The 13,927-nt window shown below is 32.3% G+C and overlaps 1 protein-coding gene across 3 annotated transcripts; it reads right to left on the bottom strand.

Moving 5' to 3' along the window:
- Window positions 1-5,621: 5,621 nt before the first annotated feature.
- On the bottom strand, window positions 5,622-13,914 carry LOC147068572 (cytochrome c-2). 3 transcript variants are annotated; one of them, XM_085952739.1, is made up of 4 exons: window positions 13,873-13,914; window positions 11,847-11,948; window positions 10,894-11,002; window positions 5,622-6,282 (listed from the first exon to the last, which is right to left on the bottom strand). In XM_085952739.1, exons 2-4 carry the CDS (start codon window positions 11,916-11,918, stop codon window positions 6,137-6,139), a joined length of 327 nt encoding a protein of 108 aa, XP_085808865.1. In that variant the 5' UTR covers window positions 11,919-11,948; window positions 13,873-13,914; the 3' UTR covers window positions 5,622-6,136. The 3 variants fall into 3 exon arrangements, with proteins under 3 accessions (XP_085808865.1, XP_085808866.1, XP_085808867.1); XM_085952740.1 differs by having other exon boundaries at window positions 13,374-13,914; XM_085952741.1 differs by having other exon boundaries at window positions 11,847-12,118; window positions 12,497-13,914.
- Between the last annotated feature and the right edge of the window lie 13 nt (window positions 13,915-13,927).

Here is a 13,927-nt window from a genome sequence, read left to right on the forward strand (position 1 = left end):
TACTCCTGTTATTATTTTCAAACCTATATCCTAGCCAGTCGCGGGCGGTGGTTTACAACTTTCTTTAAATTGGGAGTGCACTGATGATTAATGAGAATAAGGGACCCAATAATGCACGTCCTCAGGAAAAACCAAGCCGGGTTTCTACCTGGTCGAGCGTGTGCAGACCAAATCCACAACCTTCGATGTCTTCTCCAGCAGAGCCATGATTTGAACAGTCCGATGGCTTGCTGCTTTGTGGATTATGAGAAGGCTTTCGACAGTCCGCACCGCCCCTCTCTCTGGATGATACTGGGAGCATACGGGATCCCTCCCAAGATCATTGCCATAATCAAAAGCCTGCACGAGAATAGCGAATGCTGTGTCAGAATTGGAGACACTGTCACGGAATGGTTCGGGGTCACGACCGGAGTAAGACAGGGTTGTGTCCTTGCACCGTTTCTCTTTATCATTCTCTTTGACTTTATACTACGGAAGTCAATACCACCCGACTGAGGCATACCTGTTACCCCCACGGTGAAGCTATGCGACCTGGAATACGCCGATGATGCTGTCCTATTCGACAACTCAATCGAGGGCATTCAAGAGACAATCGACAGGTTGCATAACAACTCCTCTCGCATTGGTTTGAAAACCAACGTCTTGTGCAATAGTACCTGTCCTGATCCAGATTTCCCTCTGATTAGCGATGGACAAAACATCGAGAGCGTCGACAGCTTCAAGTACCTGGGGGTACACATCACGGGAGATGGCATTTTGCAGAAAGAGCTCGCTATCCGAATGGGAATGGCTGGAGCAACATTCAACTCGATGCGAAATGTCTGGGACTCACGATTGTACTCGGTCAAAACCAAATGCCACCTATTCGACGCTTGCATTCTGACTGTGCTGCTTTACGGTAGCGAATCATGGCACCTTACGAAGGCTCAGAGCAACCGTATACTGAGCTTCGAAAACAGATGTTTGCGACGAATACTGGGTGTGCGGTGGTATGACTTTAGGAGTAACGAGGAGATAAGAGAACGTACCACGCAGCCTCTCATCACGCTGAAAGTGAAGAGGCGACGTTGGACCTGGCTCGGCCACGTGCTGCGAATGCCAGAAAAGAACTTTAACCTGGCTTGCCTGTTCTTCAAGCCGACCGGATTCCGGCGTCCTGGAAGGCCGCTAAATACAATCTACAGAGTGTATACGGCGGAGCTACGGGATGCTGGTTTGACCTGGAACGAAGCAAGAAGACTGGCGAGCGACAGGGATTCTTGGAGGCGCCGAGTGGTGTCCATATGCTCCAGTTAAAGGGCGGATATGGGCAAAGAAGAAGAAAGAAGCACTTAAAAACCTACAAACGTATTTGAATGAAAAGTGTATTTTAATTTGTTTTTCTAATAAGTCAGTTCTCTTTGTTTAATCACAAGAATGAGTGTTTTATTATTATCATTACACACCTCTACGTTAAACATAGGTAGATCCAAGCAGTGCAAGATTAAAAAATAATAAAACTATTGCACTTAGAACTTGTGGGGCTTAGAGCCAACTATTACATATATCGTCGGTGTTTTGTAAAAAGGGCGAATCAACCATTTTGGCGAAATCGAGATTTTAATGAAAATACAATATGTACCCCACTAGCTTTGTTGTGTACAAACGGCGAATTTTTATCTCCACAAGAAAGTACTTAAAAACGATAATCGACTAAAATTAAATTAATTAAAATTACGAAATAAAAAGCAAATGTGACATATTAGGCCTTTAAAATATTATATAATAATACCCATTATAATGACAGTATTCTTTCTAAGCTTTATTATAAACTTGTTAGATATTTATAATCTACAGGTAAAAAACAAATAAATGTCAAAAGTTAAAAATCCTCCTGTAAAGTAGCATTTTGGTGAATTCGCCCTTTTTACAAAACACCGACGATATGTAGTAAACGCTGCCCCATATGAATGATTATCCTGGTAAACATTTTTTTACACATAAAAAATACATATATAATACATTAGTAAAATATTTCTTTTCGTCATCCTATTTGACTTCAGAGACCTCACTATTCAAATGACTGGAGTAACATTCAATGACTCGTCTTGTTTATTTCTACTTTACAATAGAGTTATGGCGCCCTACGTAGGCTCAAAGCAACCATATACTGAGCTTCGAGAACATGTCATCGGTATCTTGCAAAAAGAGTGAATCAACCATTTTGGCGAAATCGAGATTTTAACGGAAAAAAAATATGTACCTCACTAGCTATATGTTGTGTAAAAACGGCGAATTTATATCTCCACAGGAAAGTACTTAAAAATGACAATCGCAAGAGAGAATATCCACTTGGTATTACAAATAAAAAGCGAATGTGACATATAGGCCTTTTAAAATATTATATTATAATGCTTATTACAAGGACAGTATTCTTTCTAAGCTTTATTATAAACTTGTTAGACATTTATAATCATCCACAGGTAATTAATTCAATGCTTACAGGCCCATTTAATTAATTTTGTAACTATTGCATTTGAAAATCAATTAGCAAAAACACAATTTATTTGACAAATGCATTATGCACCATTTGGTGTTCATATTGTCCAACTGAGTGCACTTTTACAAAATATACACCATAAAGCAATAATTATAATATTAGAAGCAATGAATAATTAATTGTAATTTATTGCACAACTGTCAAGTTCAGATAATTAATAGGTAATGTTATTTGGATGAGTAAAAGTTGTGCAATAAGTAATTACTAAAGCGTCAATTACATTGAGCTTTTTTATGAGCTGATTATTGGCAAATTTAAAAGCGGGCGGTTCAGCTACTGCGATTTCATGATTACACACAAAATTTTCCATTCGCTGATAAGCCACAAGCCAGCGAGCGATTTTGACGGAACGTAGTTCGTTTTTTTGCCGGGAGGTCGCTACGCTCCATAATAATGTTTCCATTAAACGTCAAAAAGGTAAATTTCAAAATGAGTAGTTCGTTTTTCCACCACCACGCTCTACTGCGCAGACGCGATACGCCCACAAGCCGGCGTGTAGCTTATAAAGTTGACCGGCTTTCAACTTTTCTCGGTGGAGTGTTTACAACCTGCTTATTAGCTTGTTCGATGATTACACTGGGCGAATTTACAGGCAGATTATAAATTTGCCAATAATCAGCTCGTAAAAAAGCTCAATGTAATTGACGCTTAATACAATATAATACACATTCTAGAAACTCCATGCACTGAACAGAAAGTCAGACATGGTGACAAGGGTTCATTAATTTTATTTTTTACAACGTTTTTCTTAGCTCATATTCTTATTTGTCCGGTACAAATCTTGCAATCGATTTTTAACTGACTAGCTAGACATTTGAAACTTTTAGAATATATCAGAACACGATGCCAATGCATTCTTTTAATACTTTTAGCCATCTTTAAGTAGAATTTAATTCATTTTCAGTTAATTCTGTTTTGTATAAAAAGATATTTCGATACCATTATTGGTTGCTAGGGGGTCCTAGCAACTAAATTATTAATATATACGTGCGTTACTATGGAAATCAATATGAAATGACATTTCATTATTCAGTATTTCTATCAAGTACAATTTTTTTTGATCGTTTAAGCTAGTCAAGTCAAGTTTATATGATTCAACAGAAAATTTAAAAACTTATAAAAAAAGTTATTTTTATCTTGTAATTATACTGGAATATGCCCAATTATAAGCGTACATACTAAGATTAATGAAATAATTGTTATGAATAAATGTCCTACATTGAGTAATGTTTTCTTTTAAACAATTTAATTTTTAGTGCAGTGCATTTATATAGTGTTTGAACAGCCACCGCTGATTCTAACCTACTACAAAAAACTTCCTTTTATCAGTACATTACTTAGTAAAAAATGAATTGGAAACAATATTACATTTTCTCATAGTTTTACAGTAATAACAATATGACGTATGCATGTTTCATAGATTAAAAAAAAAAGATATTTTTTGTAAAAATGCATTTTATGCAAAGATTTATTTCATTGCAGATGGATCAATAAAAATTAATCTTTATATAATAATATAAGTAATTGACGTCATTATCAATAATATTAGAGCTGATAACAAATGAACATACTCACCTCATACAACTAGCCAGCAACAATAATTCACAAGGTCACCTCGCGTCACATTGAACTTGTGTTAACAGTAAATTTTCCTAGTTCTACAAGGTGAGACCAAAAGAAGGCCGTTTAAATTATGTATTCAAGTTTAACTGATTCCTGTTTATATCTACATGTGATAACAAATAAATTACTGCAGATATCTCTTTGCTACAGATATTTACATAATGTATTTAAGAAATGTGTATCAATAATATTATAATGATTATTTCCAATGGGTCAAGGCCTGAACGAAAACTAACTGTAAATGCGGGTGAAAAAGCATTTGGCACACATATAATCTCCACAATGAGTTAAGAGTAAGATAGAAAACATATGAATCGACTAAGTACTAAGTGAAGCTAGAAATGACGCCGGTGAATATTGGTTTGACTTATGTGCTTAAGGCAAAACCAGGAGTATGTCATGCTGAAATATATAGTTTTTTATACGAACTATAAAGTTACTGGTCAAAGATGGTTAACAGTGTTGGGTTTAAATTTGGTAGCCGTACTGAGAAGCAAGATGATTGTGTAACGTTTTGTAGGTTAGTTAATAATAATAAAATTAAGATTCTAAACTGTGCATTATACACAAAAACTGTTTCGTATAGCCGGACAATACGCTTTCTCTTTAGCAGTATTGCTCTGAGCTTCAAGTTTCATCGATTCTGATTTCACCAAAAATATTGTATTTCAAACTGTAAAAATAAATAAATGATTGCAGATTTTCTGACATTCACATAATATGAATACGTGCATCAATTAAGGCGCTAAGTACCAAAATAATAAAAACTGACATTTTTATAGAAAAATGTTCTACATACCAACGCCAATAACTTCAACTATAGTCTAAGTGCCTCAAGCAAGCCAAAAAAATACAGCAAAATAATTAAACCTGTCGACGTTGTAAGTCCGTTGGCGTGTTTTATTTATAATGGTGTAAGTAGCACTGTAGTGGTCAACGGAATTCAATATAAAATAGCTGACGATGGTGTGTTGACGCTTGCGAGTTCTTAATACCTAAAATTATAGAAGCTGCCGTGATTGCTTCACACTGTAAAACTAAATTTTTCAAAAGGTCTGCTTCATGAAATTTTACTGCAATGACTCAGTATATTGTAACTAAAGGCAATACTACTTTTTGGTACTTAGAGCCTTATTTAATACACGTATTCATATTATGTACAATGTATTTAGGAAATGTGTATGAATATTGCAGATAACAATGCCTAGTCAATACCAAAACCATCTGTATATGTTCAATGTTTCCCATTTGCACCAAGGTCATTTGTATTGGAACATAATTAAATGTTCAGAAATAATTTTGACTCAACTTCGGACAGTTTGTATAGAATGTTCATCTTCGTCTAACTAGGCATAATATCATGTATAATCACTACACACAACCTCCATTATTTGAATCATATTCTAGGTATTTCAGAAGGCTTATTGGAGTAAACAAGGATAGGTAATTAAAACAAAAATTTATTTCACAAGATCAATTTATTGACAATGCGATAAATATTATTCAAATAGAATTTCAATCTCGTAACTTAACACACTATTCCATCACATGGTTAAACCATTTGAGCTATTAATGACATGATAGCAACACTTCCAAAAATCAATCACATAATATTCCACTAGAATCACCGGAACAATAAATTGTCATGAGAAATGGTAACCAGGTGTAATTTAATCAATAATTTATTAATCACTGTGTGGTAAATTTATAATAATTTAATTATCAGTAAATAAGACTACAAAATGAAATGTAAAACTAAATTTTTATATTTTACAAAACAAATAAGTAATGTATGTATTACGATAAAAATACATTTAAGAATCTTTATACATACGGTTCAATTTTACACAATAAATAAAGAAAATAAATAAAACTGAACGTAACGTAACAAAATTCTTCACTATGGTCTTTTTTTAAATTAACATAAAAATAATTTTTAAACTTGTGTGAATTGGGCGTCTAGATTTGTTATTTTCACTTGGTGGCTTCCTTGAGGTAAGCGATAAGATCAGCTCGCTCATTAGGCTTCTTGAGTCCAGCGAACACCATTTTGGTTCCGGGGATGTATTTCTTTGGGTTTTCTAGGTATTCGAAAAGAGTATCCTCATTCCAAGTGATTCCTGCCAAATGAACAAACGTATTGAATAAGTATATTACCATATCAACTCATGAAAGCTAATCGGAGCATATCATCTGTCTATCTTTATATTGTAAACCTAGTAAATCCAGAATAACTTTTTTCAGGAGACAATAAAAACTGTTTAATTTTCATTAAATAACATTTAAAAATTACAAAAAGATCAAGCTTTAAAAACTACTGATATTTATGAGGTTTGCAAATTTTTCCATTGCATGGACACAAATCACAAGGTTCCTGTGGATTGATTTTTAAATGAATGGATGTGTTATGGGTGCATGATAGGTAAAACCTTGATTATCCAGATTTATGTGCCCATGATTGCTGAGCAGTAACGTGTCAGTCTATAATGTTCTGGGTCCCGGTTCTGGCAAAAAAATCACATGTTGTTTGTACCCAGAGTATGAAGCTAATAGATTGAGCAAGTGGCTAAAATCCATTTCTCGTAAAAACAAAAATCTGTTAATACAAATACCTTTTTAGGAAAAATGATGAATTTTTGTTTTTGTAAAAATTAATCTAGGTACTTATAATTATTATTTTCAAAAATTGCTATTAAAAAGGTTTATTTTGGAAGATTTTTGAAGATAGATTTTCTATTATTTTTTTGATTATCCAGATTTTTTGTTTTCTTTTGATTTGTATCCGAATTACCGTCATCCCCAATTAGTCAGGATGTTGATTTGAGGTTGCTACTGTACTAGCATAATTAATCAAAATGGGATATACAAGTTTTACAAAATAGACCAAAGATATGGAACCCAATGAAAGCTATATTAACAGACTTATTTTTAGAATGAATGGTTTTTAAGCCATTCGTCCAACCCATTGAATCCTTGCACTGGATTGGAAAACAACATGGATTTTTCAAACACCTGCGAGATAAAACCTACTGCTGCAGACAGGCACCCTCCCAACTAGGCCTGTGTGGGTGGGTGCCATTTTAATCCTTTCCACACGGACGGTACACCTGTTGTCCACTAATTAATTGGACATTCGATATAATTGGCATATTATTTAAATGCGGTAATTAAGTAGTAATTAAATGCTCTGTGGTCAACAAGTTAATATTCAAAATCATTTTTTTGTAATATATCAAAACAGTATGTATATACCCAATATTGTAGTAGGTACATATCAGTGGCGAAGGGTGGAGGTAGGCTGTTAAGATTCGCTATAAATAGTGCACACTAAACTTTTTTAGTCATATGTATATGTTTTTATTGAACTAAGACTACAATTTACAGATGGTGTTAGTTAGTTTTTAAAAATCAACTAAACCCTGCCTAAACGAAACCATAATAGTTTTAGTCTAATTTGGGCAATACGACAAAATTGTGCACACTTTTTCATTCATAGTTATTTGTTTTCGTTGGATTAAAAATACATATTGCACATATTCTTGGTTATTTTTTTTAAATTCATTAAGCCCTGCCTAAACCAAACTATAATATATATAAAATATTATTCTATTTATAAAATATTCAAAGTTATGTATGATTTAATTGCATAATTTTAGATATTTTATAGATATACATGTATTTTTTGACTATTATCTATTATGGCTTGGTTTCTCAGGGTTTAATTGAATTTTAAAAACTAACCAACATTATCTGTAAATTGTAGTCTTATTTCAACGAAAACAAATATCCATGTCTGAAAAAGTTTAATGTGCACTCTTTATGGCGGATCTTAACAGCCTACCTCCACACTTCGCCACTGGTACATATGTACATCAAAATGTCAACACATACAGAATACTATTTAAAGTGACAACCTTGAAATTAATTGGCATGATAGATTTGTATACAATCTGATGTATTGTGAAAGAGGAACACAAGATAAGCAAGGTTTCAGTTACAATTCCTTGCAACATAATATTACAACAAAATCAAATTTAAAAAATATAGGTACCTAATGAAATATTATCTCCATCCAACAGTGACCATTGTACTCATACCATAATATATCAGATAACTGCACAATAATTGAGTACTTACATATTTCAAAATGAATGATGCAATCTATTTTGTTGCACCACAATTGCATCATTCAAATATTAAATGTATAAGGAAAATATTCATGGATCTTTTTATGATAATAATATCCTCAAACCTGCATACTGCATGTAATTACTATACATAGTATAACAGTGGCGAAGTGTGGAGGTAGGCTGTTAAAATCTTCCATCAATAGTGTACACTAAATTTTGTCAGTCATACGTATTTGTTTTCATTGAAATAAGACTACAATTTACAGATGGTGTTACATAGTTAGTTTTAAAAATTCAATTAAACCCTGCGAAAACCAAGCCATAATAGGATAATAGTAGAAAAATACTCGTCTATCCATAAGATATCTAAAATTATGCAATTAAATCATACATAACTTTGGATATTTTATGGATAGAATAATATTTTTTCTCTATTATAGTTTGGTTTAGGCAGGGCTTAACGAATTTAAAAAAATGAAACAACAGTATGTGTAATATATATTATTAATCCAACGAAAACAAATAAGTATGAATGAAAAAGTATGCACAATTTTGTCATATGGTCCAAAGTATACCAAAACTATTATGGTTTGGTTAAGACAGGGTTTAATTGATTTTTAAAAACTAACTAATACCATCTGTAAATTGTAATCTTAATTCAATAAAAACAAATACGTATGACTGATAGAGTATAATGTGCACTATTTATGGTGGATCTTAACAGCCTACCTCCACCCTTCGCCACTGATACATAGTATAGGTACTCGTATTGATTTCTTTCGTATATTATAACATTATATTGTATTAAACATTGTCAACAATTAAATTATTATTTTATTCTGTAACCATGGATATATATGTATTTCCACATAATGATTGTGTTGCTGGTATTCCCAGAATTGCAGAACCTTTATAGTTGTGGAAAAAAACACAATGAGGCATTTACTTGAAATCACTTTTAATTGGATAATTTCACTACACAATAATTAATATATATCTACATATTATGGTAGCGATGTGTTAATAACTGGAGGTCTTTATTTTTAAAAAACAAGGCACTGAAATTCTCCTTTGCTTCAATCTCCACTGTGATTTTAGCATAATAATAAGTTAGGCATATCAATTTATTTTAACTTATTCCACAAACACCAATAAACATGATCTACAGGCGATGTCTACTCTAAACATTGATGATTTTTGACATATCAATACAAGTATTCTGGCCTTACATATATCGCAAGCGGAGAACTACAAGGTTCTAAGAGTTTATTTTTTGCGAAACAAAAGTAACAATGTTTTGTCAAGAATGAACACTTAGAACCTTGTAATATTAGGCTCGCGATATGTTATAATATACGGCCAGAATATCAATATCGAAGGTTGGTTTTAAATGCATGATTCCAAATGAAGTTCCAATGGCGCTACAGCCTAAATCGAGTCTTCTCAATGATCTAACATAATTTTTACGGACAACCAATAATATTGAACAAACACCTATGGTACCAACCATACAATATTGATCTGTGTTATCTAATCTTTTACACATATTATATACTTAAATAATGCATTTATTTTTTAATTTCTTAATTGAAAACCATAATAAATAATATGACAATTTAAAAATGCATGTTAGCAAATTAAGTATATTATTATACCTGATATACACAATATAATCAATCTGATTAGATAGCTTTCTCAACACTTTTCTGCTGAATTAGCCAAGCTTTACAAACTGCATACGCCAAATTAAAAGACACAACGTGCAAATTTGCAACACAAAATAAATTCCATGAGCGATTTTCGTTTAAATTATTATTGTCAACATATTCTAAACATGAAATCTCTAAAAAAATATTAATACAGTAAAACCCCATTAAGGCAAAGTCTTCACTGAGCCTTTTTTAAAGAGGCACCTAGCGGAAAAATACGAAGCTTGCAATTTGAGACATTTTTTGTGATAATTTACAATTTCAACAGTATTAATGAATAAATATGTATCTGAAAACATTAAAATGAAAAATATTTTTTATTTTAAGTCAAAGATAAACTTACAATTGTAAAAAATGTAATAAAATGTGAATTTGGTGAATCGGACCGCACCCTATTATTACATATATTTTATGGTCATATTTATTATTAAAATTTAGTTTATTAAGTTTTCTAAGCATCACCTAAGAGATTTTTGACTAATTCATAGTTTTAATATTTTTTATATCTATTTTAAAAAACATCGAAATATAAGATATTCATAAAAAACTATAGCAATTTGGAAAATTTTAGAAAATTGAAAGTTTTTTTACCATATAAGTAGGTACCTACTTATTTTGTATTTCGTAATTCGATTTTTTTTTGTTCGAAAACTCCAGTGCGTCTTTGTTATGTTTATAGTTATGAAAAGAAGATATGTGTTTTGTCAGTGACGTTTTACTGTTAATAAATTTAAAAAACAATTGGGACAACTTTCCACTTCCGTGAACATTTAAAAACAAAGTACGGAAGTTTACCTTAAAAAGTTCAATAGACGATATATTTTGTAAAAATTGAATAGTATTGTAATGAATCCCACCAAGTGAATACCAACTCAATAATTAGACAACTTACCCTTGGCCTTGTTGGCATCGGTGTAAGAGAATCCGGCTGCCTGTCCGGTTTTGCGGCCTACGAGTCCATGTAGGTTGGGGCCCACCTTATGCTTACCACCAGCCTCAACCTGCAAATAGGAGACGAGGGATTATAATAAGTCACTTTGGTACCTATTTAGAGTGTATACAAACCACTGTACAATTTGTTAATAGGTGGTTTTTAATATCAAATTCTGGTATTGTAATATTAAAAATAATGGAACTTGCAAAATCAATTCTTTTCTCATTAAAAAATTCCATTATTATCTATTAAATTAAAAAGATAAGAGATAGATAAAGTGAAAAGTGTTTATCTATACTAGGTATCCAAGTTATTCTCTTTAAAAAAAATATTATATCATAATGCACTTTGGCATCCGCGGGAAGGCTTGTTGCATGATTAAATTCATTTTAAAATGGATGACAGGACACACTGCTAATTTTTAAAAATACACTATTATTAAATGAATTTACTTGTGAATAATGTTGCCTTAACAAAAAATCTGTCACTATATATTAATAGTATTAACTGTTAATGGCGACATTATATTAATTAAAATATAAACAAAATATGTACCTAACACTCACAAGCGTACCATTGCGTAGAAAGCGACATACACATTGTGTGGTCCATGGCCAGCAAATTTTTGATATACTTTGACGCAGTGTCAGTGTTTAACACGCATCAAAGGGCAGTGACATTCACCTTGCTTGACCCATTGTGAAGGGTAGCATTACAGCTTAATATATTATTATTATTAGTACAAGTGTTTTGTATAGTATGAGGTAATTTGATGGATAATCAGTAATTATGATTGTTTTGTGCAAAAAATAATGCTTACTATTAATTTCATTCGTCAAAATTTGATTAAACATGCAAAATATGTAAGTAATGCTTGCGAGTGAGTCGGATGACAAAGAGTGTCAACTTACAGTGTGACATTGAGCACATCTCTGCACAAACAATTTCTTTCCGTTTTCACTATTACCAGCCGGGACACCCATTGTCAATTTAATGTGTGGAAGATTTTATATCTGGAACATATTAAAAACAAAATAGTACTTAATAAACATGTCCAAATCAGTGGTTGTGAGTGATCGTTAATGGCCACATAATTATAACAAATAAAAACTTTGCACTTCTATATTAATAGATATGCTGTCATAAAATTTAAATATCATGCTGTCACAGCCACCCACAAAACCTTAAGGCCATGCATTAGTTGAGGCACGGTCTAAAAAGATCGTTGCTAGGCGATGCGCGGACTGCGGGTCGCGGGTGCAAATGACACCTGTCAAACGAAATATTATTTTTCATATAAATCCAACATACGTTCATTTTATGTTCTGTTTATTGTTCTATTAGTAACAATAATAATATATTCATTGACATGTTTTCTTTTTAAAGTAAATGGGTAACGTTTTTAGTCATCTTTACACGATTTTAGAATTAATTGACCCGTCGCCATCACGCAGCAAAGTGACGTGCTTCTGGCTCGAGATTCTCTCAGTGAATGGCAGCGAGTCCAAAATTTCGTCGCGCCTACAGTTGGAAATTATTTCGCGTTTCACTGATGCGTCACCTTAACGTGAAATAATTGAGAATACAATTTAAATTTTATGTTTTGTAACAATGTTGAATACCTACCTATTCAATTTACTATACCTACATTCAGTAGGTAATAATTTTAAAAAAATGGGTAATTATGCCATAGATGCCTGCATGAGTATAATTTTTTTTTTACGAAAACAGCTTATTCCATTTAACTTTTTTCGGTAATTGTGCAGCAGAGGTGGCCATGAGCTTTTATAATTTTTTTTCTTACGAAAACAGTTTATTCCATGTAGACTATTATAATAAATAGCTTTTTCTGTCGGCGCATCGGCTTTTCGATCCAATAATCGTTAATTGAAAATTTTAAATCTTCATACATTTTGATGCAACATTATCACAAACTAAGATTATATGAGGTAATATTAGGTTGGGGTAGGTTAGATTAGATTAGGTTTGGTTTGGTCTAAAAAGAAAGTTGTAAAATCTCATTGCCACTTCTGCGGCACATTTACCCTTTTTTTTGTCGGCACAGATGCTTTTCGATCCAATAATCGTTGATTCAAAAATTTCATACATTTCAATGCATCATCATCACAAACTAAGTTTATATTAGGTTAGGTTAGGTTGGGTTGGGTTTGGTCTAAAAAGAAAGTTATAAAAGCTCATGCGGGCATCTGCGGCATAATTACCAATGTTTTGATTAAGTATACCTACAGTGTGTTTAGTAGGTACCTACCTGATTTAATTAAAATTTATCATTGAGGGCCGATAAGAAGGTATTTAAATAGCAAAGGGTAATTTAATTATGAGATCTAATAAATGAATGCAGTTATATTATAGCTATTAAATTTGAAGGAGTGACATTTATCATTAATGTGGGAAAAAAATTCGAGTAGGTAACTTACAATATTTTACTTATTAATTTTACTTTCACGAATTAATCCGTCGGTTGAGTGAGAAAAATATGTGGTGATTATAGAACTGCAATCGGGCAGGTGCGAATTTCTTATATAATATGTTTGCCCTTATGGAATACGGTTCGTCCCAAGATCATTTTGAAACTGTGTTAGTGGACCACGGCCAAAATGTTACGTAATTGGTTTCATCAGTACCAATCGACGAGTGAATGAGATTACATAGTATAATAAAAAGATAAAATGACAAATGTCAGCTTCTTGTATTATTTCATGTGACAGTCACGGATTAGACAGAAATATTCATTCAAAATCTGTGATAAAATTTCGAACATCAGTAATTTTCAATACCTAATCCAATTATATGACAGGAAGATGTATATATTAAAATGCAATTCAATAACTATGATAAAATTTTACTTTAGCAAATAGTGTTTTCTAGAATAAAATAAGAAAAAACATTAGATAATTCAATGAAACGCTGACTAACCTGAAACGCGCCCTTGACGAACAATAGTAAAATAATGACTTCACGTCGAAGGAAG

The sequence above is a fragment of the Rhyacophila brunnea genome, unplaced genomic scaffold (genome assembly GCF_057557595.1).
Source record: "Rhyacophila brunnea isolate RB1 unplaced genomic scaffold, BYU_Rbru_1.0 scaffold_3, whole genome shotgun sequence".
NCBI classification, from domain to species: domain Eukaryota; kingdom Metazoa; phylum Arthropoda; class Insecta; order Trichoptera; family Rhyacophilidae; genus Rhyacophila; species Rhyacophila brunnea.